Source organism: Molossus molossus, unplaced genomic scaffold (genome assembly GCF_014108415.1).
Source record: "Molossus molossus isolate mMolMol1 unplaced genomic scaffold, mMolMol1.p scaffold_m16_p_5, whole genome shotgun sequence".
Lineage (NCBI taxonomy): Eukaryota > Metazoa > Chordata > Mammalia > Chiroptera > Molossidae > Molossus > Molossus molossus.
The window spans coordinates 10,679,479-10,707,143 of NW_023425388.1; the positions used below are offsets into that span (position 1 = coordinate 10,679,479).

The window sequence follows — 27,665 nt, forward strand, 5'->3', positions numbered from 1 at the left end:
CTTCCCCTTTGTAGTCAAGCTGATCGTCATCAAGTGCAAAGCTCATGTTGTCCTTACTTGAAACCCATACCGGCTCCCTAGCAGCCCAAGGAAAAGTCCACACCGCTGGCCCTGTCACTCGGAACAAAGGCTGCGCTCATGCTGGCCCTGGGTACTCGATAATCTTCCTCCCTCTTGCCCCCACTGTCACATTAAACTTCTTTTATACATGAAACGGGTGTGTTTTCTCTCTCTCTCTCTTTTTTTGCAGCCTCCAAATATGCTGTTTCTTCCAGGTGGGATGCTCTGGCCCTCCAGACAGCATACGACCAGCCCGCCTCTCACACACACGTCCACCACGCCTTCCCTGGCTACTTCCTATTCTGGATCGCCGACTCAACAGGGAAGCATCTGAGGGGGCCAGACCTCTAGCTAAGGTCAGTGCCCCTATTACACTGCCACAGCATTCCGTGCACCTGGGAAAAACCTCGGCACGTTCCGACTGTAGTTATGGGCTTAACGGCTCACTTCCCAAACCCATAGACACTCTAAAGGCACAGACCACATCTAATATTGACCACCCCCAGATGCCTGATGAATGAATGAGGGAGAGATGAGAGAGGGACTGATTTTTAGGGATACTTATTGTTCAAGCTCCTGGCACACAAAGTTCCCAGTGTTCTGGATATTAAAATTCTTTTGAGTATTTATAAAATTACATAAGCTAGAATTAAAAATAGTAAAATATTCTACTGAGATCTAACTCTTTTCCCCTCCATATCTGCAATAAGAACTTGAAAAAACTGTAAGATCTTTAATTTACTTCTAAATAAAACTCTATTTCTTATTCATTTTAAAGGAGAGAAAAAATTCTGGATCTCAGTAGACCGTTTTACTCAGTTCAAGATGGCTAAATGTTTTAAAAACCTTTTTTTTGTTTGTTGTTTTTTTTTAGATGAATGCACTAACTTTGCACGCTTAACATGTACTGTCTGATGAGAAAAAGATATTCAAGATCAGGCCCCTGACTGCAGGGAGCTGTCATCCGAGTGAAGGAGACGAAGGCATATGATAGATCATGGGTGGGGGCAAATGAGGGCAGCCCTGACTGGGCTTCAGGGGAAGGCACGGTGCAGGAATGAGGACGGCATCCCAGGCTGGGAACCGCCCCGGCAAAGGTCTGGCAGCAGCAGAAAGGTGTAAATCAAGTGCTGGGAAAACAGTTGCCTTACAGGCTATTTCAGAACCAGAAGATTTCAATGTTGTGCCAAACATTCTGAAACCTATCTCTCATCAACTGTGTGTGTGTGTGTGTGTGTGTATGTGTTTTATTGATTTTTAGAGCGGGGGGGAGGGGAGGAGAGAAAGAGAAACATTAATTTGTTGCTTCACTTACTGATGCATTCACTGGTTGATTCTTTTATTGTTAATCCTCACCTGAGGATATTTTTCCATTTATTTTTAAATAGAATGGAAGGGAGGGAGAGAGAGAAACATCGATATGACAGAGACACCTCAATTGGGACAGTGAACCTGAAACTCAGGTACATGACCTTGACCGTGAATGAAACCTGCAACCCTTTGGTCTGCAGGCTGATGGTCTAACTCAGTGGTTTTCAACCTTCCTAATGTTGTGACCCTTTAATACAGTTCCTCATGTGACCCCCAACCATAAAATTATTTTCATTGCTACTTCATAACTGTAATTTTGCTACTGTTATGAATCACCACTGGAAATATGTGTTTTCCGATGGTCTTAGGCGACCTCTGTGAAAGGGTCGTTCGACCCCCAAAGGGGTCGCGACCCATAGGTTGAGAACCGCTAGTCTAACTGCTGAGCCAAATGGGCCAGGACCATTAGTTGATTCCTGTATGTGCCGTGACCAGGGTTGGAACCTGAAAGCTTGGCGTCTCATGATGACATTCTAACCAACTGAGCTACCCAGCTAGGGCTCTATTCAACTCTTGAATAGAGTTCTTCTTTAAATTCTTATGGTCAGATCTCCCTTGGGCTTAATTCATTTCAGTTTAGTATTTACTGAGCATCTGCTGTGTCCAAATAAGAAAAAAGATACTAGATTTAGCCATATTTTAAAGTTCACAAAGTAACATTGCTCTACTGTGCTGCGTATTTTAAAATAATAAGGCAAGCCCTGACCAGTCTGGCTCAGCGGTTATTGTCGGCCTGTGGACTCAAGGATCGTGGGCTCGATTCTGGTCAAGGGCATGTACCTGTGTTGCAGGTTCCATCCCGGCCCTGGATGGGGTCATGTGGGAGGCAACCAGTTGATATGTCTCTCTCACACTGATGTTTCTCTTTCTCTCTCCTCTCTTCCACTTTTTAAAAAGAATTTTTTTTTCCTTTATTGATTTTAGAGAAAGAGGAAGGGAGAGGGAATGAGAGAGAGAAACACTGATGAGAGAGAACATCAACTAGCCGCATCTTGCATGCTCCTGACTGGGGATTTGGCCCACAACCTGGACATGTGCCCTGACCAGGAATCGAACTGGTGACCTCTTGGTGCATGGGTCGATTCTCAACCACTGAGCCACACCAGCTTGGCTCCACTCTTTCTAAAAAAAGTCAATGCCAAGATATCCTTGGGTGAGAATTAATAAAAAACAAAAACAAAAAACAAGGCAAGGTATGGCAATCACTGTTATTCAAAAGATGCAGCATATACCTCAAACCAGTAGTAAAGATGATATGCCAGACCAACAAAGCCCTTGTGTGTCTCATCTATATAAGTTTTTATTCTGCATTTAACAAGGAAACAAACCTTAATTTCCAGACTGTGGTTTTATGCCTCTAAGCATCGGAGAATAAACTATATCTGAATCATAGGCACCTGCTACACCTGGAGTATTTGTTCAAATGCAGGGAAACACATCCCCTCTCTTCCCCCCCAGTATCCAGAAAGGAGAGGAGATGTTCCAGCAGTCTGTTCACCTCAGTCCTCTCCTTAGACTCCAATGTAGAAAGAATGTCTTCCATTTACATAAGATTGTTTACTATAATGCTTAAAAGGTTAACCAGTCACACCAATACTAAAAACATTAAGGCAATTATTCACCCATCGCATCCCTACTTCCAGAAAACAACAACCAACTCATTTGGCCAATTCAAAAAGAAATTGTTTTCTTCCCTTCAGAAAGATGACAGACTTACTGTGTTCCATGCAGGAAATGAAAGCTCAGAAGTCTGCACTTTAGGAAGTTCACTGAGCCGAGAACCATTTTTAATTGCCTTAATTTGTTCTCCGAACTGAGACTGTAGGTAGAAGAAAAGGTGTTAAGTTTTTCTAATAAATTCCAAGGGAAAACCACCATCGTCAATGAATACTATTTTTCTTACTACACATTAAAAATGGTCAACGGCCTAACCAGTGTGGCTCAGTGGTTGAGCATCAACCCATGAACCAAGAGGTTGCTGGTTTGATTCCGAATCAGGGCACATGCCTGGGTTTCAGGCTAGATCCCTAGCAGAGGTGTGCATGAGGCAGCCAATCAATGTTTCTCTCTCGTCGTTTCTTTCTTTTTTTAAAATATATATATATATATATATATATATATATATATATATATTTATATATATTTATATATTTTTTTGGTTAGAGAGGAAGGAAGAGGGGGAGATAGAAACATCGATGAGAGAAACATTAATTGGCTGCCTCCTTCTAGCCCCATATTGAGGATCAAGCCCACAACCTGGGCATGCGCCCTGACTGGGAATCGAACCAGCAACCTCTTGCTGCATGGGACAACGCTCAAGCCCCTGAGCCACCCTGGCCAAGCTCTCATTCATGTTTCTATCTCCCGATCTCTCTCCCTTCCTTTCTCTCTAAAAAATCAGCAAAAACATTTTAAAAAATAATGGGCAACAATTTTCCAAGAAACATAACTGAAATGCAAGGTACTAAAATAATCATTTCTTGTAAGGAAAGAAGTTCAAAATAAGCCCTCATTGATTAGATGCTCTATAGCCTGATCCAACAAAGCTGCTCTAATCTTAGCATCAAGGGCAGAGTTTAAGATACTTAAGAAAATACCATTACTTTCATGAATAAGTCTTAAAATTTCAACAAGAAATATCTATTGTTTTTATTAAAAAAAAAACAAAACTCTCACCCAAGGATATTTTTCCATTTATTTTCAGATAGAATGGGAGGGAGAGAGAAACACTGATGTGAGAGAGACATCGATTGGCTGCCTCTCGCATGACTCCCATCAGGGCTGGGGACTGAATCGCAACTGAGGTACAAGCCCTCAACCAGAATCAAACCCACAACTCTTTTGTCTGCGGGCTGACGCTCTAATCACTGAGCTAAACCGGCCAGGGCATCTATTGCTTTTAACTGCTCAAAAAAGGTACAGTTTCGCCCTGGTTTGGCTCAGGGGTTAGAGCATTGGCCTGCAGTCTAGAGAGACCCGGGTTCGGTTCCCGCTAAGTGCACATACCTCGGTTGCAGTTTGTCCCCGGCCCTGGTCGGTCATGCGGGTGGCAGCCACTCGATGTGTTCCTTTCGCATCGATGTTTCTCTCTCTGTTCCTCTCTCTCCCTCCCACTCTACCTGAACAAAAAAAAATGGAAAAATGTCCTCGGGTGAAGATTAAAAAAAAAAAAAAAAAAAGGTACAGTTTCAATTTCACTCCAGCTGCTTGGGAATTATAACCATCATACAGATTTTGACAGAATTAAAATATTTTACAACTTACCTCTACTTTCTCAATTTCTTTTCTAACATCAGAAAGAAATGATTCCCATGACTGTACATCAGACTGCAGGTCAGGATATGCTGCAGAATCACTGAAAAAGGAGAAAAAAATGAAATGGCTTAATGTCTGCTTTAAAATATTTTTAAAAATTGAAAGCACTAAAGTACAAATGAAAAACATTTAAACGTTAAAAACATTTCACATGATCACACACAAAAAAAACAACTATTTCTGAGGAATTATATATTGCCCTGGCAGGTTTGCTAAGTGGTTAGAGCATCGGCCTGTGGACCAGAGTCATGCTCGGGTTCGATTCCAGTCAAGGGCATGTACCTTGGTTGCACAGCTGGTCCCCGGCCCTGGTCGGGGTCATGTGGGAGGCAACTAATCAATGCGTCTCTTTCACATTGATGTTTCTTTCTCCCCCGTCCTGTACCCATTATATCTGAAGAAAAATGGAAAAATATCCTTGGGTGAAGATTTATTTTTCATTTAAATTTTTATTTCCTTTATTGATTTTAGAGAGGAAGGGACATGGAGAGAGAGTAGAAACATTGGATGAGAGAGAACATCGACTGGCCACCTCCTGCATGCCCCGCACTGGGGATTTGGCCCACAACCGGGGCTTATGCCCTGACTAGGAATCAAACCAGTGACCTCTTGGTGCATGGGGCGACACTCAACCACTGACCCACACCGGTCGGGCCTTGGTTGAGGAGTTTAAAAAAAAGGAAAAGAATTGTGTATCTTACAAATACCACTAGAGATACTTTAGGAAATTTTAATGATTTATCTAACCCAAACCCCAAAACCAGTAGGCAGACAGCAAATATTCTCCTGAATTTTAATTTCTTTCCTCAAATTTGAATATTTGACCATTCTTCATTTTGACATCCATGTTTAACATTAAAGGCTATATGTGGAATAAAAAGAATGGTGGCCTGGAACACCTAAAATATTGCAATAAAACCCTAATTCCCACTTTAGTGTAAGATAAAGGGTGGGGCCTGATGTCAACAACAGATGTATGACCTCAGGGCCTCATGCACCTGGTCTGCAGAAAGAGACACACACTTTCTGCTCCTCAATTGAGAAAATCAGAAATACTATCCATCCGTGACTGTCAGTTTTCATGACACACTGAGAGGAAAACCCAGAACATCCCTTGGGTGCCTTTTGTCTTTGTTGTTCTTTGGTGGAATGAGCAGAGTTAGCACCGAATTCCCAAGAAAGAAGCTAGTGTACTATGAGGTTCACTAAGGAAGCAGACACTACTGGAGAAAACGAGGTCAGAGACCAAGTCTGTTTCCCAGATGCCCATGCAGCACAGCGCATGGAGTTCAGCACTGCATCTGAACACCACAGTGGTCTCAACCTCAACTACACAAGTCCTGTCATCTGAATCTGCATATTAGTTTACCTTTCATCAGAAAGGTCTTTGCATGTGAAAAAAACACAAACACCTAAATCTTAAAATTAAAGAAATAAAGAGCTAAACATTGAAATTGTTTAAAAAAACAAACAAAACTGTTTTGCATGGCCTGCAGAAAGCGGTTCAGTGCGGAGGGTTTGAAATGTAATAAAAAAGCACTAGGAAGAATGAAAACACTTGGGGTTAAAAAGTCAAAACCTGTGTGTGAAATACAGTAAAAAAATAGAGGACAAATAATCCCAGGTGTGAAAATCCACACATACAAGTGCTAAATGTTAGACTGTAGAAGTCCCAGGTAAACCTTATTCTTAAAACAAACCAAAACAGGTAAAGGTCATGGAGAATTGAAAAGGTGAACATCCATGAATATCCTCTGAAGTGATATTCCTATATACTACTTAGTAGAAGAAAATACACAAATTTTCATTTTTTCCAACTAATTAATGAATTTATGCCAAAATACCAACTAGTTATAGCTCAATTTAGAATTATGAATAATTTTTATTGCTTTTGTTTGTACGTTTTGATTTTTCTACAACTGAACATATATTAATTGTGTAACTATTAAAAATAAAATGGTGCCCTGGCCGGTTTGGCTCGGCAGTTACAGCATGGGCCCACGGACCAATGAATTGCGGGTTCAATTCTGGTCAAGGGCACGTACCTCAGTTGCAATTCGTCCACGGCCCTGGTTGGGGTTGTGCAGGAGGCAACCAGTTGATGTTTCTCTCTCTCTCTCTCTCTCTCTTCCTCTCCCTCCCACTCTACCCGAACAAAAATGGAAAAAGTGTCCTCAGGTAAGGATTAAAAAATTAAAAAAAATAAAATGGTTCTGCCTAATATAAAATTTTTTTCTCAAACCACCTGCAACTTTCATTTACTAAATGACATGCTGGGAAATATACTCATAATGCTACACGGTACCTGCTCAATTGTTTCAGGTTCTTCAGATACCCTTCTGCTTGTGATTCCATGATCCGTAACTTATATGTTTCCATCTCCCTCCCGTTTTCAAGCACAGATACCTATCATTAGATTAGAAAACATTTAAGTATTTTAAAACTGGAAAAATACACTATTTTGAGTCATTAAAACTTAAACATTACAAACCCCTTTGAAGTTTCTCCCTAAAGGACACACTACGACAGAATCACCAGAGCTTGATCATGCTGTCATTTCCCTCAGGTGAACATGCATTAAAACTTTGGATTTGATACTAGAATAACAAAATGACAGTAAAATGCTATACCTTAGTGACACTTTTCTCAGATATGAAATGTCCCACATGGCTTACTGCTGAAGCACAGAGCGAGGTTGCCTGTGTGCATAGCCCTGGTGGGGTGATTTGTGCCTGTTCATGGTGAGCAGAGGGCTAGGGCCTGTAGACAAACCCAAGGCTGCACCCAGTTGGATTCAGGGGCTGTAGACAAGCTGTGCTCAGCTTCAAAAGCTTCTGGGGCATGGTTTTAAAACTCACAAGCCAACTGGCCATTTTTTTAAGGGTCACTGCAGGAAATGTAGTTCAGTCCAGGTGTCAGTAACCTTGACAGGACCCACCAGCAAAACTGCTTGCCAGATGGTGGTGAGCGAGAACTGAACAGCTTGGGAATGCAGATGCGAGCACAGGATCCACAGACTACGATACTTCGACTTTACTTTCCTTCCTTTCCTTAGAAGCAACTGCACAGTCGAGATTTAATTGAAAGACTCCTGTTTGCAGATCGCATAAGCTAAACCTTTTTTATTTTCCCAGAATAATCATAAACACATATACCAATAAATAATATTTACTTCTTAATTAGACAAAGACAACCACGTTTTGGGAACTAAATAAAATATAGCCAGGGGTAATTATTTTTATTTTTGTCTTACTACCTTTTCAAATAGTATACTGACATTGGTATATATTCTTCTTTGGGGAGGAGAGAGTATATTCTTAGTAAGTGGATGATTTTCAAGTTCCTTTTCTAGTATTGGCAAATGTTTTATGGTTGACTACTTCATGGTATAGGTCTTGATTAAATATAATGAAGCCATTCAAAGTGGAGAGCATAAAAAATGACTGAGTTACATATAATGTTAAATAAGGAAAGGTTACAAGGCTTGGTGTGCACTGAATACAGTTACGTAACAACATAAGCATAAGGGTAAACAATTAAGAACCTACAGGCAAGGAAAGAGTAGTTGTTCAAGGAGGCAGCATTCAGGGTGACAGAATGTCCCTGAGCCTCTGCACTTTCCAACAATGCTGTTCTGCCTCATATGCAATTAAACCCCGAGCAAACAAGGACCTCCTGCCCTATCTGTCATCACCCTGTGGCCTGGGCTCACCTCTGCAGCCATAGCTCTTTGAAGAATTTCTTCATATTGCTCCTTCCCTTTCTTTATATGCTCTTCTATTTTCATTTTCTCATTTGTAAAAGCATTACTGAAAATAGTAAAGAAAAACACTCTGAAAAAAATTTAACCAGTGAGATTACATAGTCTAAAGCCAGGTTACCTTTGAAATCATGCCACAAAAAGACACATAATGTCTTCTAGAGTAACTTCTTGCCTAATATTTGATTATGTAATACAGCCTCACACACACTCTTTGTGCTTTACCAATGATCAAAGGAAGATATGAAATGGAAAGTGAGGAGCTGGTAGGAATGCTGAGAAACTGGTTCACCATTCTTATGAGCACAGGTGAAATATAATCTGCTATATTAATAAACTTTATAGAACATGCCTCATTCTTTGGGTCATAAATTCTACCTTAACACATATTATAAGGAAATAACCCAAAGGAAAAAAATGATCCACACAAAGTTGTCCGTGACTATATTTGTAACAGCTACAACAAGGCAGCCATGGACCACATGTGAAGGGAAATGTGCACATGAAACAACATGAGAAGAGCAGGTGACCACCACTGCTTACTCCTGAAGAGACGTGGTTACCAATATCTGAAAACATTATTTCCATTAATAAAGGTTAAAAGGAAACTTTTTATAGGTTCATAATGAAAATCTTTCTGTAACCTATAATTACAGAGCAACAAACTACCATAGTAGAGTTGAGACTGGTATTTCAAGTAACATAAAAGTTTTTAAAACACATATTTACTTTCAAGTTCATCGAGGAAAAAGAGTCATAATCAAAATAAATTCAGATTTTTTAAACCGGCAATGTGAAATAAAAGTAGAAACATCATAACATAAAATACTTACATAAAAAATTTAAATATTTAAGAATAAAATAGAAAACAAATAAAAGAGAAACAATCATTTAAAACGCAAACAAGCAACAATTTATTTAGAAGTCCAGTGTGCTTGTGCTTCTGGTATTAAAAGTATAAGATATATAAATAAATTTAAGCTTAATTTGCCTGATTTCAGAAGACTGATCCAGAAGGAATTCATGTTCCTTTTCATTTTCATCATGTTTCTGGGTGTACCTATGAAAGCATAATCACCAAATTTTAATTTTCCAAGGTATTTTTAGAAACCTGATCCCAGAGTAAATTCTACCCACATGCATGTAAAAATTCTTGAATTCTTTATAAGTTTTTACATTTTGCTTCATTTCTAGTATCTTTAAAATAGGCAAAGAATTTGGGTCCATTTTCCTTTTTGGAAGTTTTCCTTTTACACTTGGAGGGCAGATCTTGGATTTCACCCCTTTTATTTGACCACTAAGTTACGCTTGCTGTGCATGTCACCCTCTCAGTCCACCTCAAGGAGCACCTCTGGGTGGTTCAACACGAGGCAGGAGTGCCGTATGACCGGGGGTTCTCATTCAAAACAGTCTCTATTCTTTTTTTAATCCTCACCTGAGGATATGTTTTTATGAATTTTTTTTAGAGAGAGAGGAGGGGATGGGAGAGAGTGAGAGAGAGAGAGAGCGAGCGATGAGAGAAACATTGATAGGTTGCCCTCCTGTATGTGCCACAACCTAGGTATGTGTCCTGACTGGATTCAAACCCACAACTTTTTGCTGTAGAGGATGATGCTCCAACCAACTGAGCAACACTGCCAGGGTCAGCCTCTGTTCTGTAAAACAGAACTTGAAGTCCAACACGTGCGCACCCACAAGCACGCATGCACCCACCTACACTGACACACGCAGTCCGACCACCCTCAGAACAAAGGGTGCCAATCTGACTTCTAAGCAATACCCTGTAGAAAATAAGTTCTACCACATCATGCTTTCCTACACACCTTTTTAGTCATCTCTACTTGCTGAAAACCCCAGGTTTCCACTAACAACCAATTTAAATGCCATTTCCCTTCTTCTGCAAGCTCTTTTCCCTGAGTGCTCCATTCTGCGTCGCTCTTTCATGGAGCCTGCGCTGTCTTCCAGTTGCTGCTGGTTTGTCCCACTGCACCAACCAGGAGCTCCCTATATCCCAGCCATTTTTAATATCAAGTGTGATCTATAAAGTGTAGAAAAATCAAACCATTCCTCATATCCTTTGAGTTTCTTCAGGAAATATAAGAAGTCTTAAGATTTTACTTTAAAAGCTAACCGTAAAGCATTTATTTGGAAAGTACAGTGATACCTCGGTTCTCGAACATAATTCGTTCCAGGAGGACGGTCGAGAACCAAATTGTTCGAGAACCGAAGCAATGAAACCATAGGAAATAATGGAAACTGGATTAATTCGTTCCAAGCCCCAGAAAATGCCTATTTACTGGCCTAATTTGTATATAATATGTAGAAAAACATAAGTCTCAACAAGAAATAAAAGTGTACAGTATGTCTAAGGGTTAAATTCAGTGTAAAGCGTGACTCTCTCCACAAAGCGTGACTCTCTCTCTGCACTCACACTGATGACGCAAGCAAGGCGCGCTGGGCCGAATGAACGCCATTCGGCTCAACTCGGCTCATCTCGGAAGTTCGAGTTCCAAATATTTGTTCGGATTCCAAGACAAAAGTTTCTCGAATCTCCTGGTCGAATACCGATTTGGTCGAAAGTCAAGGCGTTCGAGAACCGAGGTATCACTGTATAAGAAGCAGAGAGATGCCTATGGCTTATCTTTAAATATGAACAAAAAAAAGGCAAAGAGCCCTGGCCGGTTTGGCTCAGTGGTTAGAGCGTCGGCCTGCGGTCCACAGAGACCCAGGTTCGGTTCCCGCTAAGGGCATGTGCCTTGGCTGCAGTTTGTCCCCGGCCCTGGTTGGGTTGTGTGAGTGGCGGCCACTCGATGTGTCCCTTTCACATCGATGTTTCTCTCTCTTCCTCTCTCTCCTTCCCGCTCTATCTGAGTAAAAAATGGAAAAATGTCCTCGGGTGAGGATGGTAAAAAAAAAAAAAAAAAAAAAGGCAAAGAAACACATACATGAATATAAATGTGTGTGTGTGGGGGAGGCAGTAAAAAGTTTATTCCCCAGCAGAAATGGTTAATTTTTATGCTAGCAGAGAAAAAAATGTTTTCTTATCATCAACAGATTTATTTATTTTGTCTAGTTTGATAGTATGTCTAAATTGAGCATATAAAATACATATTAAATATAAATATTCCTGAATTTTTGGATAACAGCAATTAAGACTAAAGCTGCTCGACTACTAAGAGATAAAGAGCTTTACAGACATTACCATTTCTGCAAATGTGTTCCTAATGAAACAACTCTGACATGACAGAGGCAGTGTTTCATATTCGCCCTTCTTTTAAGGACTGCCTAGGAACCGTCCAGACGTGATGTTAGCAAGACGAATAATGAAAGCCATCTGATCACATGGCACAGCAAACGGAAAATGCATAAATGCCTTGAAAGATGAGTGGTGAAATGGCCCTCAGTGACCCGTGCCTCCCACTGTTCATGCTCTTTGGTGTGGACAAGGCCCGCACCCTGCCTAAACAAGAGACTGTGGTGGGAGCGATGCTCCGGCAGCTCTGGGCTCAGACCTTCAGCAGGCCCGGCAGCTTCCACCTCTGCACGCCTGGAAGCCCCCAGCCGCTACATAAGACGTCTGGCTACCTTGCTGGAGGTCAGATGGAGAGACAGTGTAGATAAAAGTGACAGAAAGAGGCCACATGGAGAGGGAGAAGCTCTGAAACTGCATGGAGAGAAAGAGAACAAGACACTACAGCATCCAGCGGAGCCCAGCCCCAGCTGATCACAGCCAGATGAGGAACCAGCTGAGCTCAGCCCAGACTGTACCATCACGATCAGATAAAATGGCTGCTGATTTAAGCCATCGAATTTCAGGTGTTTTGTTACAAATGAAGCAGATCATATGAAACAGCACTGTTTAGGAAAGAGAGGGATTAGGAATTAATCATGGAGAAACTTGAAACCAACTTGGCCCATCTGACAATTGTAGTGCCGATATATATTTCCAAATCCTTCATACTACAGATCCAAATTTAATGGTTTCAGGATTCAAGATGAAAGTAATCACAAAATAACCACCACAGAATCTCAGTGCTGAGAAGCTGCTTAAGATCTAGACTAGCCTGCTCATTCCACAGTTAAAAGGTCAAAGGTCATGTTCACAGCAGTGAGTGTTCAGACGGCTAATTCACAGTCTCACTTTATTTATCTGCAAACAAGGTAGGTTTTTAGAAAAAGTTTCAGGTGACATAATTCCCCAACAGATGTTCTTTAAAATGAGATGAAACAGTATCTAAATTCACTTGACATAGTTTGAAACTGAGTGTCAAATGTTAAAATAACAATAATAAAACCCCATCCCAATGGGAAAAAAAACAGTAAAAATCACTGCCTTTCAATTGTTACTTACATTTCAGAGGCCTGTGAAACCCTTTTCATTTTCTTCTTCAGTGCTTTTAGTCTTTCCAACACTTCTTTTTTTTCCTGTTGCCATTTTTTAATTTCCTTTTTCAAATCTTCGAGGAACCAATCTAATTCTGTTTTTGAGATCTAGAAACATTTTAGAAAGATTTACTTTAAAAAACAAAGGAGCCTAAAGAATAAGAACTGTGGTGGCGTCCCAGCCTAATCCCTGCCTCCAGGTGAGCAGAACACATCACAGCTGGTTGAGCTACCCCGGCTGAGCCGATATCGTCCACTATCTGGCCTAAGCTCTCACCAGCCCTCGCTGAATCAGGCAGAGGTGAGGCCGTCACGTAAACAAACCAAGAACAGACAATGGCATGACAGGGTATCTGGTACTTGAGAAGGGCTTCTCAAAATCAGTGATATTCGATCTTGGTCTTCAAAGATGAGCCTGCCACTCCAAGCATGGCTTCAAGCAGAAGGATAAGATTAAGGCATGTCCAGACAAAAGTAAGAGGTGTGATGTAGCTAGAGTACAAGGTGGACGTATGGAAGGCAAGGCAGGGAGAAATGGCACCCGAGGCATCTTTACTTCAAATTATAAAGGGCCTTGTAAACCATGTTGAGGAGTGTGGACTTGATCCTGCAGAGAGCAGGAAGGCAATGAAGGCTCTTTAGCAGGACAGTGAGATGATGAAATTCTTGTTTTGGAAAAATAACTCTGAAGGACACAGAGATGACTTAGAAATGGGTAAAAGGGTACATGAAAGTGTTAGACCAATTTCATAGCCCATTATGGGTTATAACCCTTAATGTTAAAAACTCTAGATAAGAGGAAGGGGAAATCTTTTAAAATCTCACTGTGAAGCCCAGGTGAGAGACAACGGCAAGGACGGTGGTAATAGCAGGAATGACAAAAAGATGTAAGGGCACTTTAGGTGAGAATAAATAAGACCATGAGTCCAGCTGGATATGAGATGTAAACCAGAAGATGACTGGATTAAATAAATTTCTGTCTTGGGATAAATAACTATATAACCCCCCTCCAAAAAATACAAAAGGTGTACTAGAGTAGAAGGCATGGGAAACAGAAAAATTAACCTAGATATGGATGTAGAAATAAAATAAATCTATGAATAAACAAGACACTATATATACGAACTCAATTATTTTGACTCTGCTACTATTTTGATGGGATGGAGTAGAAATTTACAAGTGTTTGACAAAGACCATAAAGCAAAGGAATAAAAATACTGAATTCAAATAGCTGTTCAACATAACCACTTCGAAAGGAACAACGTACTTCTAAGTCCTGAGTATCTACACACTATAGATACTTCGAGTTACCAGGCTATTCTAGCACAGACCAGCACACCTCAAGTCAGTTCTGTTTTGCTTCCCTTTACAACTCTTTCTAATATGGGCAGCTCTCACCCTACTAATACACTACGATCCAGAAGTCTATTTACATGTAGATTGGTTGTAACTTAGAATATATTTCCCTATATAAAACCTTGTAAGAAATATCAGCTAAATGACCAACACCTCTCTTTCAAGAAACTCATGGTTTCAGTGGCAAATGATTAAAATGAAGTCTCAAGTATTAAAAGGGCAAGTTTCTAGACCATGAGCATCTGTTTGACTGTAGAAAGAACAGTCTTAGCTGGGGTTCTGGGAGCAGAGATCATGGTGCAGGGAACAGGAGGAGGAAATTTAAGAACTTCCTCTGAGACACAGTTTTGAAAAGATTCGTGTCTATCACCACCAACTTCCCGTCTTCCTGTCAGCACTTGGTTTTCAATGGCCCTGGGAGGCAGACTTGCTAGCCAGCCCAGGTCCTTAAAGACTTCTGAGCCCATGACCAGCTGGTGTGGCTCAGTGGACTGAGCATCAGCCCATGAACTGAGAGGTCCCAGTTTGATTCCTGGTCAAGGCACATGCCTGGGTTGCGGGCTTGATCCGCAGTGGGGGGTTATGCAAGAGGCAGCCAAAACATGTTTCTCTCTCACACTGATGTTTCTATCTTTCTCTAGAAAAATCAATAAAAACATATTAAAAAAAAAAAAAGCTTTCTGAGTCCTGTTGCAGTTGTAAGGTTGATTCTAGTGACCTTCAGATGCACAGGCCAACTGTTCTTGGGTAGCAGAAGTTCAATGACAGTTCAGTGACACCCCCTCTAGCATGGGGAATGTTCTCACATTTTCCTTGCAGTCCCTGAAATTGCTGAGTCATTACAATGACTGAGGTGACCACTATGCCTACTCTACTTACAAAACCCTTATTCTACCTGGATCACTTCTACTACTATGACCAAGGTCTACATGCATGCCTTGCTGCTGGCAGCCACACCAACCTTGTTTCTCACCTATCCCGTGCTTCTATTCTAAGCCAATGATTTCATCTCTGATCCAACCCGTTGGCTGGGAGATGATGTGCCAGCAAAGGTTATACTGGGGCATGAGAACCGACTTGGCAACAAGTACTTAAAGGAATCCAGTTATCAAAAGACACGAAGTATTACAAATACACACACTTATAGCTCAACCACAGTATTAATGCTGCATGAGTTCATCTGTTGTTTGTACTGTCCACCTTTTAATGACGCCACTGCCTTAAAATGCTATCCAGGTCAACTTTCATGCACTTGTCTCTGACTCAACGAATGAGAATGTTCTGAATCCTTTTCTTTCAAACATTAGAATAAAAGGAATAGCCCATATATGACTGCATCCTCTACATGCACCAGTTTAGAGACATAACTATAAACACTTTCTGATGATCTTTTTCTCAATTAGAGAAAATTTGGTTTCTATACCTCTTTAAAAAAAATTTTTTTTCTTTATTGATTTTTAGAGAGAGGAAGGGAAGGGTAAAGAGAGATAGAAACATCGATGAGAGAAAACACTGACTGGCCGCCTCCTGCATGCCGCACTGGGGATTGGGTCCAGAACCTGGGCATGTGTCCTGACCGGGAATCAAACCTAAGACCTCTTGGTGCATGGGTCGACGCTCAACCACTAAGCCACACTGGCCGTGCTCTGTATCTCTTTTTAAAAATCTCAACTTTGTTCCAAAATATTTCAGGTGTCTTAAATAATATAATTTTAAAAGATAAAATAAAAGAGTGCTAAGTAGGTAAAGAAAATAGAATAAAAAGCCAAGAGTGATAAAATAAAACCAGAAGGGAGTCCTGGCTGGTTTGGCTCAGCGGTTAGAGTGTCAGTCCGTGGACCGAAGAGTTGTGGGTTCGATTCTGGTCTGTACCTCAGTTGCGGTTTGGTCCCCAGCCCTGGTCAGGGTCATGCGGGAGGCAACCAGTCGATGTGTCTCTCTCACATAGATGTTTCTCTTTCTCCTTCCCTCCCACTCTATCTGAAGATAAATGGGAAAAAAATAACCTCAGGTGAGAATTTAAAAAAAAAACAAACAGAAGGGAGAGTAATATAAAAATAAATGGCATGAAGTGCTAACCATTCTTTAGAAACAGCATTAAAACTTTCTGGCAGACAAAGTCTAAGAGGAAATACAATGAGCTATATCATTCACTATTCAAATAAAAATAAGCCTGCTGCACAGAGAAGCCCAGGTAGTGAAAGCAGGGAGAAGCCATGCTTTAGGGCCTCAGAAAAAGGGTGCTGCTGCATAAAAGTCCGGAACACCAGCACAGAGCCTGGCACCTAGGAGAGCTTTCTATAAATGTTTGTCAAATGAAAGACTAGGTAATACCCTCAACCACATGCCAGCAATAAATAAAGCCACCATCTTCAGAGTGTGTAGGCCTGACGTCCTTTGGTGTAGGCTGACACAGAACATGAAGACACGTTCACTGAACACAGTTCTTCGGGAAGTCAAGTACACATTGTTTGATACCATCCGTAGAACTACCTGTGTAAACACTGAGGCTCAAAGACTAAGAAGCAGTCCTTACTCTCAGGGAGATCACAGTTTGGTGAGGGATATATGCATAAATGACAATTACTACACCACACACAAAAATTACTTCCAAATGGATCATAGACCTAAATGGAGAAGCTAAAACTCTAAAATTCTTCGAAGTAAATCTTAGTGACCTGGGAATAGACAATGGTTTCTTAGATAATACCAAAAGCATAAGCAACAAAAAAAAGAAAAACCAAACCACACTGAAATTAAAACTTTTATGCTGCAAATGATACCACCAAGAAAGTGACCAGACAATTCACAAAATAAAGATGGAAGACATGTATTGCAAATATGAAAGGTGGGAGAAAATATTTATAAATAATAAATTTGATAAGCAACTTGGATCCAGAATATATTTTAAAAACTCTTAAAATTCAACAAAAAGACAAGCAGTCCAATTATTAAAGGGGCAAAAGGTTGGAATAGACATTTCTCCAAAGAAGATATAAAATAAACAATAACTACATGAAAAGATGCTCAACACCATTCGCCTTTAGGAAAATGCAAATCAAAACCAAAATAAGTAAGATACCACTTCACACCCATCAAGATGGCTTTAACCAAAAAGATGGATGGCAACACATCAATGAGAATGTGGAGACACTGGAACCCCTGCACACTGGCGGTGGGAATGTAACAGGGCGCAGCTGTTTTGGAACAGTCTGGCAGTGTCTCGAATGGTTAAATATGGAGCTAGCATATGATCCAGCAATTTCGCTATTAGGTATACACCCAAAAGAAATGAAAACATATATCCACAGGAAAATTTTCTCAAGGAAGTGATGAGCTGGACCCAAAGGATGAGCGGGAGTGAGGCAGGATTGGGAAGGAAGAAGGCCACTTGAGGCACAAGGGTCAGTGTTGGGAAAAGGTTCAGAAGTGAAAATCACATGACAAGCGTTATTCACTAAGTGTAGGCACAATGCGAAGAACTGGTGGAGAGAAGACTGAAGATGGAGGCAGGCAGCAATCACAGAAGGCTTTTTAAGCTCTTGGTCGTTACTGAGTGTTAGGGAATCAATGGTGCAACCTACTGGGTGGAGGATGAGGTTTACAGCTTCATCATTCGGCCCTCCCTATATCTACACCCCGGTCATGGGACCTTGCAGTTCCCTTCACCAAACAGGCAGTCTCTTTCCCCCACCCCTTGAATCTGAGCTACATGACTTGCTTTACCCTAATAAGATATTAGCAGACCAGGTATCTGCAAAGGCTTGAACAGAGCTTGCGGAGACCCTCCTTGTTTGCCCATAGTACTTTCCAAAGATGAAAGACACATGGAGCAGAGAGCTAAGTGCCCCAGCCACCACAGCCGAGGCCATTCTACATCAGTCCACAGCCAGCTGACCCCAGACATGGGAGCATGCACACCCAGAAGAGCAGGGCCCTAGGTGAGTCAGAGGTGAAACAGCCCAGACAAGCCCAACTGGATCAGTGAACCCAAGACTCACACTTACTGTTTATTGTTCCGTGTATGTCACTGAGGTTTTGTGGGTTCTCGTTACTCAGCATTGTCATGGCAGCAACGACCTGATACGCCTACACTGCTCATCAAGTGTTGAAGAATGCTCTCCACTGGTTGTGAAACTGATATTCTCTTAAGGGAGGACAAAGTAAGGGATCTGAATCCTGACACATACTGTTCTGTCACTTAGGACTGGCGGGACTCTGAGTAAGTTCATTAGCTGCTCCTGCCTCCGTTTCCCTGCCAGTAAAATGGAGACAACACTAGGGTGTACCAGGATTGTTTTGAGATTAAATAAATAAATACAGTTTACAACTGAGCATGGCACATAAAATGAGCTCCATAAATGTTAGTTTAACAAAAGGCTTAACTTGGCAATGACTGTGACTGAATACAAGAACCACCTCTACACAGATGTGGGCTGAGGAGTTTTGGCAGGTGGGCACCAGGATTCTGCTCTAATGCAGAAAAGGACAAAGTTTAAAAGTTTTCCTCCATAAATTATTCTGGGTCAAAGTTATTCTGACTGTGTTTTAAGAACCAATGTCAACTAAATACCCACTTTAGCTTTAAGTCTCATTAAAGCACCTTAAGAACATAAGTCTTAGGGGAGATGGCAAGTGAATGCTTAATGGCTATAGGGTTTCTTTTTGGAGTGATGAAAATGGTTCCGAAATTAGATAGTAGTAGAGGTTATGCAACACTGTTAATATGAAAACCCATGAATTATATACTTTTAAACAGTGAGTTCGTTCGCCCTGGCCAGTTTGGCTCAGCGGTTAGAGCGTCGGCCTGCGGTCCGGAGAGACCTGGGTTCGGTTCCCGCTAAGGGCATGTACCTCGGTTGCAGTTTGTCCCCGGCCCTGGTTGGTCGTGCGGGTGGCAGCCACTCGATGTGTCCCTTCACGTCGATGTTTCTCTCTCCTTCCTCTCTCTCCCTCCCACTCTATCTGTACAAAAAATGGAAAAATATCCTCGGGTGAGGATAAAAAAACAAACAAACAAAAAAAAAAATAATAAACAGTGAGTTCGTTTAACTGGTGAATCTTATGTTATATGAATGCTATCTTAATAAATCAAAAAACATATGCTCCTGAGTAATACTGCAACCGGCTGCAACCTGCCAGCTGCAGGTTAGAGGTACATTGAAAACAGCAGGAAACTGGCTTTGGAATAGCTGCTTCCTCTTGTAGAGAATAGATAACTGGCCTAATTATCTATTAAAGCCATTCCTAGTTCAAGATAACAAACCCCATCAGCTATATACAATAGCTAGCTCAGATTTTTATTAATGCTTAATATGTACTAAGCATTCTTCAAGTGCTTTGTAAATAATTGATTTTTCTCAACAGGGGCATGCCTGGCACTTCTGGTGGAACAATTCTTCCTGCTACTATACCACCCGAGTCCTCACAAACCTATGAAGTAGAGATGTGTTATTAATGAGGAAACTGAGGGTCACAGAGGTTGAGTAAATTGGCTAAGGTCACAAAGCTCTTACGTGTGCTGGGTTCAGTCCAGGCAGTCTGACTACAGCCTGAGTCCGTAAACATGGTCCGCTATCAGGGCCTTTCTCTCTCTCCTCTACGATGGGAGAAAGGTGTTGTATGCAACACATGCAAATGTGTATCAAGTCACTTGAAAGGAAAAGTTACAAGTCAGTTAGCTCGGAACCTTAGTAATCTAGAGAGTCAAAGGCCAAGAGAAAAATCAATGAAAACCATAAGTTTCTCTTTACGTCATAAAAGAGTTCTCCACAAGTTTATTATGAACATAGTTTTGGTTAATAAAGAAACAGCCATGGCTAAATCTCTTCTGCTCATGTGTAGATACCAACCAAAGGAACTCAGGTGAGTAACTTATCTGATAGGAAACGGGTATACATTTTACATGGAAAGTCTAATGACCTAATGGGCCTGTAATTTGGGGGACGAAACGTGACTTTCTGAAAAAACGGACTGACTACACTCTTGAGTACAACCACATGAATGCAGACCCGGAGCCCTTGCCAGGTTAGAGAGCGCACATGAGCCCGAGCCTGCCAGCCGGAGATGCTGCCCACTCACAGCCCTGATCCTGAGGCCTGATCTGGTCTCAGTGTCTCGGCCAAGTGTACTTCAAAGAAGCCTTGTCACTGCACTAACCTAGGACCCAGTCAGACCAGTTTACAAAGTTGGAAAAGGCTCTGCAGAAAGAACACACTCACTCACCAGATGGCACCTTACGTAGTGGTGCCCCCACATCTGCTTTCATCAATGTGGTGGCCATAGGCAGTCCCATATGGACCTTACTAAAACTGGATTTTCCTTTCAGTCATGAGATAAAAGGAACTCCTACCATTTTCAACATGGATGAAACTTCAAATCATGCTAAGTAAAATAAGTCAGAGAAAGACAAATACTATATAATATTACTTATATGTGAAATCTAAAAAAAGAAAACTCATAAAAACAGAGACCAGATGGGCAGTTACCAGGAACAGGAGGTTAGAAGAAATGGGGAAATGTGTGTCAAAGGGAAAAAATTTTTAGGTAAAGGATGAATAAGTTCTGGATCTAATGTGCAATATGGTTAATAATGCTGTACTATATACTTGAACGTTGTGAAGAAAGAGTTTAAATGTTCACAAAAAAAAGAAAGAAATGATAATTATGAAATTAAAATAAAACTGGATTTTCCTGAGTCAGTATGAAGTTTATAAAGATATGTTATTTTATTAAACTCTCTATCTAGCTTTTTTAAACTTGTCTTCCATGAGTCACTGTGCTAGACAGGATGAGACTCATTCACTGAGGCAACCAGGCAGAAAGTTTGTGGTTCCTTCTAATGTTCTTATCCTTCGAATCTTCTCCAGTCCCACCCCAAATATAAACAGGTCCTAGGAATCTTATAAGTTATCCTTCAAATTGTCCCTTTTCTTCTACTTAAATCTCAATAAATGAGTTTCTTGATTAAGGTACACTAAGTTAATTTTATTGTTTAATGTTACCCCAGCTATTGATCCTGATTTCCGCAACAAATTCTTCCTTTCTTAAATGGACTACTGTTCCTTTGTTATCTCTGTATGGAAGACCTTAGCTTTTTTTTTTTTTTTTTTAATCCTCACCCAAGGATACATTTTTCCATTTATCTTCAGGTAGAGTGGGAGAGGGAGACTGAGAGAAACATTGCAAGAGAGACACACTGATTGGTTGCCTCCCGCATGACCCCGACCAGGGGCCAGGGACTGAACCGCCCTTGATTGGAATCAAACCTGCAACCCTTTGGTCCGTGGGCTGATGCGCTACCACTGAGTCAAACAAGCCAGGGCAAGACCTTAGCTTTTAAAAAGAAACACATCATGATTTCTTCAATCTATAATTCCACTTCCCCCCCAATTCAATCTGGCTTTGCCACTGATTAGTTATTACTCCAATTGCAGTTTCATGTAACTGATGATCAATCTTAGCCAACACAATTCAAGATCTGTAGACTTAGCCCTGGCCGGTTTGGCTCAGCGGTTAGAGGATCTGCCTGCAGACCAGAGAGTCCCAGGTTTGGTTCCCACTAAGGGCACGGACCTCGGTTGCGGTTCGTCCCCGGCCCCGGTTGGGGTTGTGCAGGTGGCAAACAGTCGATGTGTCTCTCTCACATCAATGTTTCTCTCTCTCTCTCTCTCTCTCTCTCTCTCTCTCTCTCTCTCTCTCCCTCCCTCCCTCCCTCCCTCCCTCCCTCTCTCCCTCCTGCTCTATCTGAAGATAAATGCAAAAATATGTGCTCGGGTGAGGATTAAAAAAAAAAATCGGTAGACTTAAACAAGATACTCTGGGTGGCTATACAGTTCTAGTGTGCATAAGCTCTACGTTATTCTCACCCTTCCTTAGGAATAAGATGAAGATGATGATAACAGTAATAATAGTGACAGCCAACACTTATACAGAGCTCTTCCTACGCAGCAGCAGTTTTAAGTTCTTTATAGGTATTAATCAAACCCCACAAAATAAAAGCTATTACTACCCAAATTTTCCAGATAAGGAACTAAAGCACAGAGAAGTTAAGTAACTTGCCCAAGATCAGAACTGGGATAGAACCAAGCCTGGATCTGAACCCAGCCAGTCTGACTCCAGGCCTCACAGTCTTAACCACTAATGCTACACTGCCTCTCAATATAAACAAGAATTTAACTTGGAACTTAGTCACCAAAAAATAGTTTTGGTTAATCAAGCAAACTAAATTATAGGTAAATGAAAACCCAGATTTACGGCCCTTTTATTCCATGGTAACTTGCAGAGGTTCTGAACGCTGCAAAAAACACTGTCATTTTAATATGTCATAGAGAAATTTGAAATACGCAATATTGAGAAAGAATTCTTTGTTTAGCCAATAATGCAGAAGCTCAGCTAGATGAGGTACACAAGCATAATTCTCCTAATTTTGCCATGTACTCTTAAAGAGAGGTTTCAGATAGAGTTACCTTGTTTTCTTCTAAGTTCCTTTTCAGCTTTTCTTCCAGGTCCCTGGTCTCTTCTGAGCCCTTCAGTTTTCTCTGCTCATAATTTTCACATGCTTCCTTAAGCTGCTCTTGTAAAACTTGGTACTCCTTTTCAATCTGTGAAATATCTCCCTAAAAGTAAATTACAAGATTATCTAATAAAGTAGTTAAAAATGCCTATTCTGATCTTGTTCTGAACTGTCTCTTAAAATAAACAAAGGAGAATAAAAGGCAGATGAACAATTTCAAGGGAAATGGCAATGACTCAAGAATTAAAAGCTCGTGAACACTGTTTAGCAAAGCCAGCTCTTTTTACATACATGTATATTTTAAAATATGTATGTTTTTATTGATTTCAGAGAGAGGGATGGAGAGGGAGAGATAGAAACATCGATCAGCTGCCCCCTACACGCCCCCTACTGGGGATCGAGCCCACAACCGGGGCATGTGCCCTGACCATGAATTGAACTGGAGACTTCCTGGTGCATGGGATGATTCTCAACTGAGCCACACACGCCGGGCAAGCCAACTCTTTTTAAAATAAAGTTATTCATAATGAAACTTTTTGATGTGTACTACAACTATTTATGAATATTTGTTTTAGAATGGTTCAGTATTAAATCAGCATTTTGATGTGAATGAACATCAAGAACTATTTGTTTTTTAAGCCTTGGCTGGGTCTGGTCAGTGACTAGAGCATAAATATCCTTGTTCACTGGTCTCTGCATACATATATGACAGCAGATAAATTCCCAACTGCCTTCCCCAGAAGTTTACATTTTTACATTCTTTCAGTAATATATAAGTAGCTGTTTTAAATTTCAAGGTGATTGTTTTAGATTATCCAGGTAAACAACCTGAGCCTCTATAAATAATAATACTTACACCTCCACTTTACAATCTTACTTCTTTCTCTTATCTAATTCTGTCAGCTTGTATCTCCTGGATAATAGTAAATACTAATGGTGATGTTTCACCTTCAAAAGAGATGATGGCTTTGGCTAAGAAAGAGAGACACTGGCATACTGAGACATATTCATCTATCCCCATATTATTATGAGCTTTAGTCAAGAAAGAAATTTGAATTTTCTCTAGTAACATTTCAGCAACTATGGAGTTGATCAAATAACTTTTCTCTTAAGGTACATTAATTAGCACAGTAAATTATATTAATAGATTTTCTAATTCAATCATTCTTTAAAAAAAGTGATAGTCTTTATAATAATTTCTATATCATTCATATTTATAAATTAAGACAGACTCATTATACCAGTTAAATACTAAAGCCGTTATACTGTGAAATAAATAAGCTAAAAAGAAAACTTACCTTTTCAACTCTGCCTCTCCTTCCTAAATTCCAACAATAAAAACAAAACGAATTTTTTTTTTTGGTTATGTTCTAAAGCTTATTTCATAATAAAGATTTATATGAAATTAGATGGCTCCAAAATAGTTCTAATTAGTCATTCCTATCTAATTAATTAATGAAATTTGAACCTTCAAACAGTCTTATATAATTCTGACTCACTTGTTGTGCCTCAAAAGGATCATATGGCTCAGTATTGACTTCTTGATGAGCTATATTCCCAGATACCTGTGGGGCAAAACAAACACTCAAATTCAATCTATCTCAATTGCTCTAGTAAAACAGATCCATTATGTAATACCGTTTAAAAACATGCTCACAGCCCTGGCCGGTTTGGCTCAGGGTTAGAGCGTCGGCCTGCGGTCCAGAGAGACCCGGGTTCGGTTCCCGCTAAGGGCATGTACTTCGGTTGCAGTTTGTCCCCGGCCCTGGTTGGTCGTGCGGGTGGCAGCCACTCGATGTGTCCCTTCACATCGATGTTTCTCTCTCCCTCTCTTCCTATCTTTCCCTCCCTCTCTATCTGTACAAAAAATGGAAAAATGTCCTCGGGTGAGGATAAAAAAAAATAAAAAAATAAAAAAAATAAAAACATGCTCACAATTTTTGCAAGTTTTATTTTTTTGATCATTTAGATAACATTCTATGCTTTCTATAGATATTTGTATTAGGAAAGAGCTAGAATTTACAATTAGTAAAAATGGAAATGATTTTGACTCATTACTCTTAACATATTTTTTCAAAGCTTTCTAGAAAACAGAAAACTTAGTGCGTATGGGGATAACCCAATAAGCATTTAATGAATTCATGCCCTATAGAGTTATCTGCACAGGAACCTCAATTTATTCTCATGCTTGTAGGAAAGAACTTTTATTAACCTCCCTCCTGTTTCTCTCCATCTGGTTGTCTCTTAACTCCTTTACTACTCCCTAATTTTGGTAGGAGAAACTGGGTATGTGTAATACAGACTCTTTTTCCTTCCTCTTGGAGCTGCATGTGCAGAGAGCACATTGTCCCTTGTTCTCTATCCAGTCTTATGGGGCAGGCATCCACGTTGGGAGGCCTCCTGGTCCCGCACTGCTGTAACTGGAGAGTAGGTTGGTATGTTGGGAGTTCTTGTTAGGACATGCACTCCCCACAGGAAGAGCCACATCTTCCTATGGTGCCTGTAATAGTACTAAGGTGATGTTTTGGCTCCATCTACTGATCCCTCTACTTTATTTCTCAACTGGTACAAAGCTGGGGTAGAAAACAAAGGCATTATTTACTAGGCCCAAAAATTCTTTCTGACAATATTACCTACCATGCTCCACAAAAGGGATTGTATTTTAAAAACATTTTCAGGTGAAGTGTTAGTAAGCATTATATTATCAATCACTTTAAAGAATTTTAGTAAATATAATGGCAATGAAAAAAATGGGAAAAAAATTAATTCTGTATTAAGATGACATTTTTCTATTTTAGTCTTACCTGTATGGCAACCACCTGTGTATATGGAATGTTCGTTGCTTCATCGGTCCTTTCTGGGTTTGCTTCCTGCTTGTGGGCAGAATTTCCACAGTGATCATCATTTACGCTGGGCTCACTCTGGGCTGGATCACTATCATCCGGGCCACACTGCGATTTTACTGATATCTCCAAAGAGTCCTGAGGGATCTGTGTCTGCGAGGCAATGTGGTTACCAGAGGCATGCTCAGCATTCAAACAAGGACCCTCAAAATACACAGCAGCACTTTGATCTGGTCTGTCACTGGCTACAAAAGATGGCACCACCGGTATTGACCTTTGCAGCTGATATTCAGGAGAAATAGTGGCCAGAGGTGTGTAAATGTTAGTGTACTGGGGGGGCAAAGTTGGTACCACGCTTATGTATGTTGGTGGTGGCTGGGTAATGTCAAATCCCCTAAAGGGAAGGTATGTACAGAATCCTGTGACCAAGTGGGCTTGAGTCCAATAGGTTGCTTTCACATCCTCAGGAACTGGTTTGGGAGAATTAGAGGAGGCTCGCTGGTGACTTGGATCCTCAGAGACTGGTTTGGGAGAACTGGGAGAGACCTCTTTGGGCTTCTCATCCTCAGAAACTGATCTATGAGAATTCTCAGATACTGGTATCGGCTTCTCAGCTTCACAGGCTGGTTTAGGATAATCAGCAGATCCAGGTTTGGGCTTTACAGCCTCAGAAGCTGGTGCTGAAGATAAACTGGACACTGGTTTGGACTTCATGTCTGGTTTAAATTCTCTAGCAGTTGGATTCAGTGGCAGTTTAACTCGTAAATACTCTCCTGTCTTTGACATTTCTACTTTTGTCTTGATGTTTTTCTTCTTTCTCTTTTTTTTGAGCCGTGATGCAACTTTCTTCAAAGCAATACAGTTGTCAATCACAACAAAACGAGGACATCCCAGGAGGAAAGATTTCAAACCTCCAGCTTTTTCTAGTATCTGTCGAGTTTCTTCTGGGAAGAATTCATATTCTTCAGAAAACATCTTGTTACTCATATCCAGGGGACCATGTTCCTCCAACAACTGAGAGAAATAACTGGGAAGAAATTTGCATTTACTTAAGTTATTATAAGTACTTGTACATGTTCATTAAAAAAATATATTTCCCCCAAAATTCTCCCAAAGCAAATACTACTGTATTTTGAGGTTATCTCAGTACCTCCCCAACAAACATTATAATCATATTAAGTCAAACATTATACTCATATTAAATCTGAGGACAGCTAACTACAATCAGTGATACTATAAATAAAATTTTGTTTATTCCTCGATCCTTAAAAAACTTTAAAAACAAAGGAGATTAAATTTACTTTATAAATTTTAATTATTTAATGGCACAATCTATTTAAAAACAATGAAAAGAATATTCAAGAAAAAAACAATATAGTAACACAAATGTCAAATAAGAAGAAGAAACACAATTTTCTAAAAATCCTACTGAAACTGGCATGTAGTAATTTCCCTGTTTAGGAATAAGCAATGATTCAGAGGTACTGAAATCAATAATGTCTGATCAAGAAACCAATGTAGTACAGGGTCAGATCCATGGTAATGGGGCCAATCCCTTAATCTGCCTCCAACTCTGGACTGGGCGTGTTCACTACAGTTCTGACATATTTTCTTTTCCCATTCCAGTCTCAGGCTCAAAAAGGCTTCTTTCTCCATTTGAATTTGGTATGCAGTCCCTAACAGTGAGTAATAACCAAGAAAGACACATACCACATACAACTGAGAAGGCTTTTCAAGAGCAAAAATCTCCAAAGAAACTTTCTTAGTAAATAAATACTAACCAGGAAGACAAGTTATTTAGAAGGTAAAAACACCACTTTTTGAAGCAAAAGAAAACCGCATTCTGTGCAGAAGCTGCCGCAGATAAATACATCGGGCAATTACAAACAACTGACACCCGGAAGCATGAAGACCCGGTGCCCCTTCTCTATCAGCACTGCTGCTCGAAATACTTACCAATGTCTTTAAAGTGTTTTTTAATGACTCTTTTCCCCTTAAGATAATTTCTACAATTGAAACTTCCCTACATACATGATCGTTTGCAAGGTAAAAGGCTAAATGT

General features: G+C 40.4%; 1 protein-coding gene across 4 annotated transcripts in view; it reads right to left on the reverse strand.

Annotated features, from left to right (window-relative positions):
• Positions 1 to 27,665, reverse strand: part of TTC3 (tetratricopeptide repeat domain 3) — a 122,142-nt gene that overhangs the window by 7,157 nt on the left and 87,320 nt on the right. For all 4 annotated transcript variants that reach the window (XM_036242245.1, XM_036242249.1, XM_036242247.1 and 1 more), the window contains 9 exons: positions 25,565 to 26,630; positions 24,260 to 24,325; positions 22,714 to 22,863; positions 12,858 to 12,997; positions 9,498 to 9,566; positions 8,459 to 8,555; positions 7,052 to 7,152; positions 4,696 to 4,786; positions 3,149 to 3,250 (listed from right to left, as the gene is read on the reverse strand). In XM_036242245.1, coding sequence (XP_036098138.1) covers positions 3,149 to 3,250; positions 4,696 to 4,786; positions 7,052 to 7,152; positions 8,459 to 8,555; positions 9,498 to 9,566; positions 12,858 to 12,997; positions 22,714 to 22,863; positions 24,260 to 24,325; positions 25,565 to 26,630 — 1,882 coding nt within the window. The remainder of the gene's footprint in view (positions 1 to 3,148; positions 3,251 to 4,695; positions 4,787 to 7,051; positions 7,153 to 8,458; positions 8,556 to 9,497; positions 9,567 to 12,857; positions 12,998 to 22,713; positions 22,864 to 24,259; positions 24,326 to 25,564; positions 26,631 to 27,665) is intronic.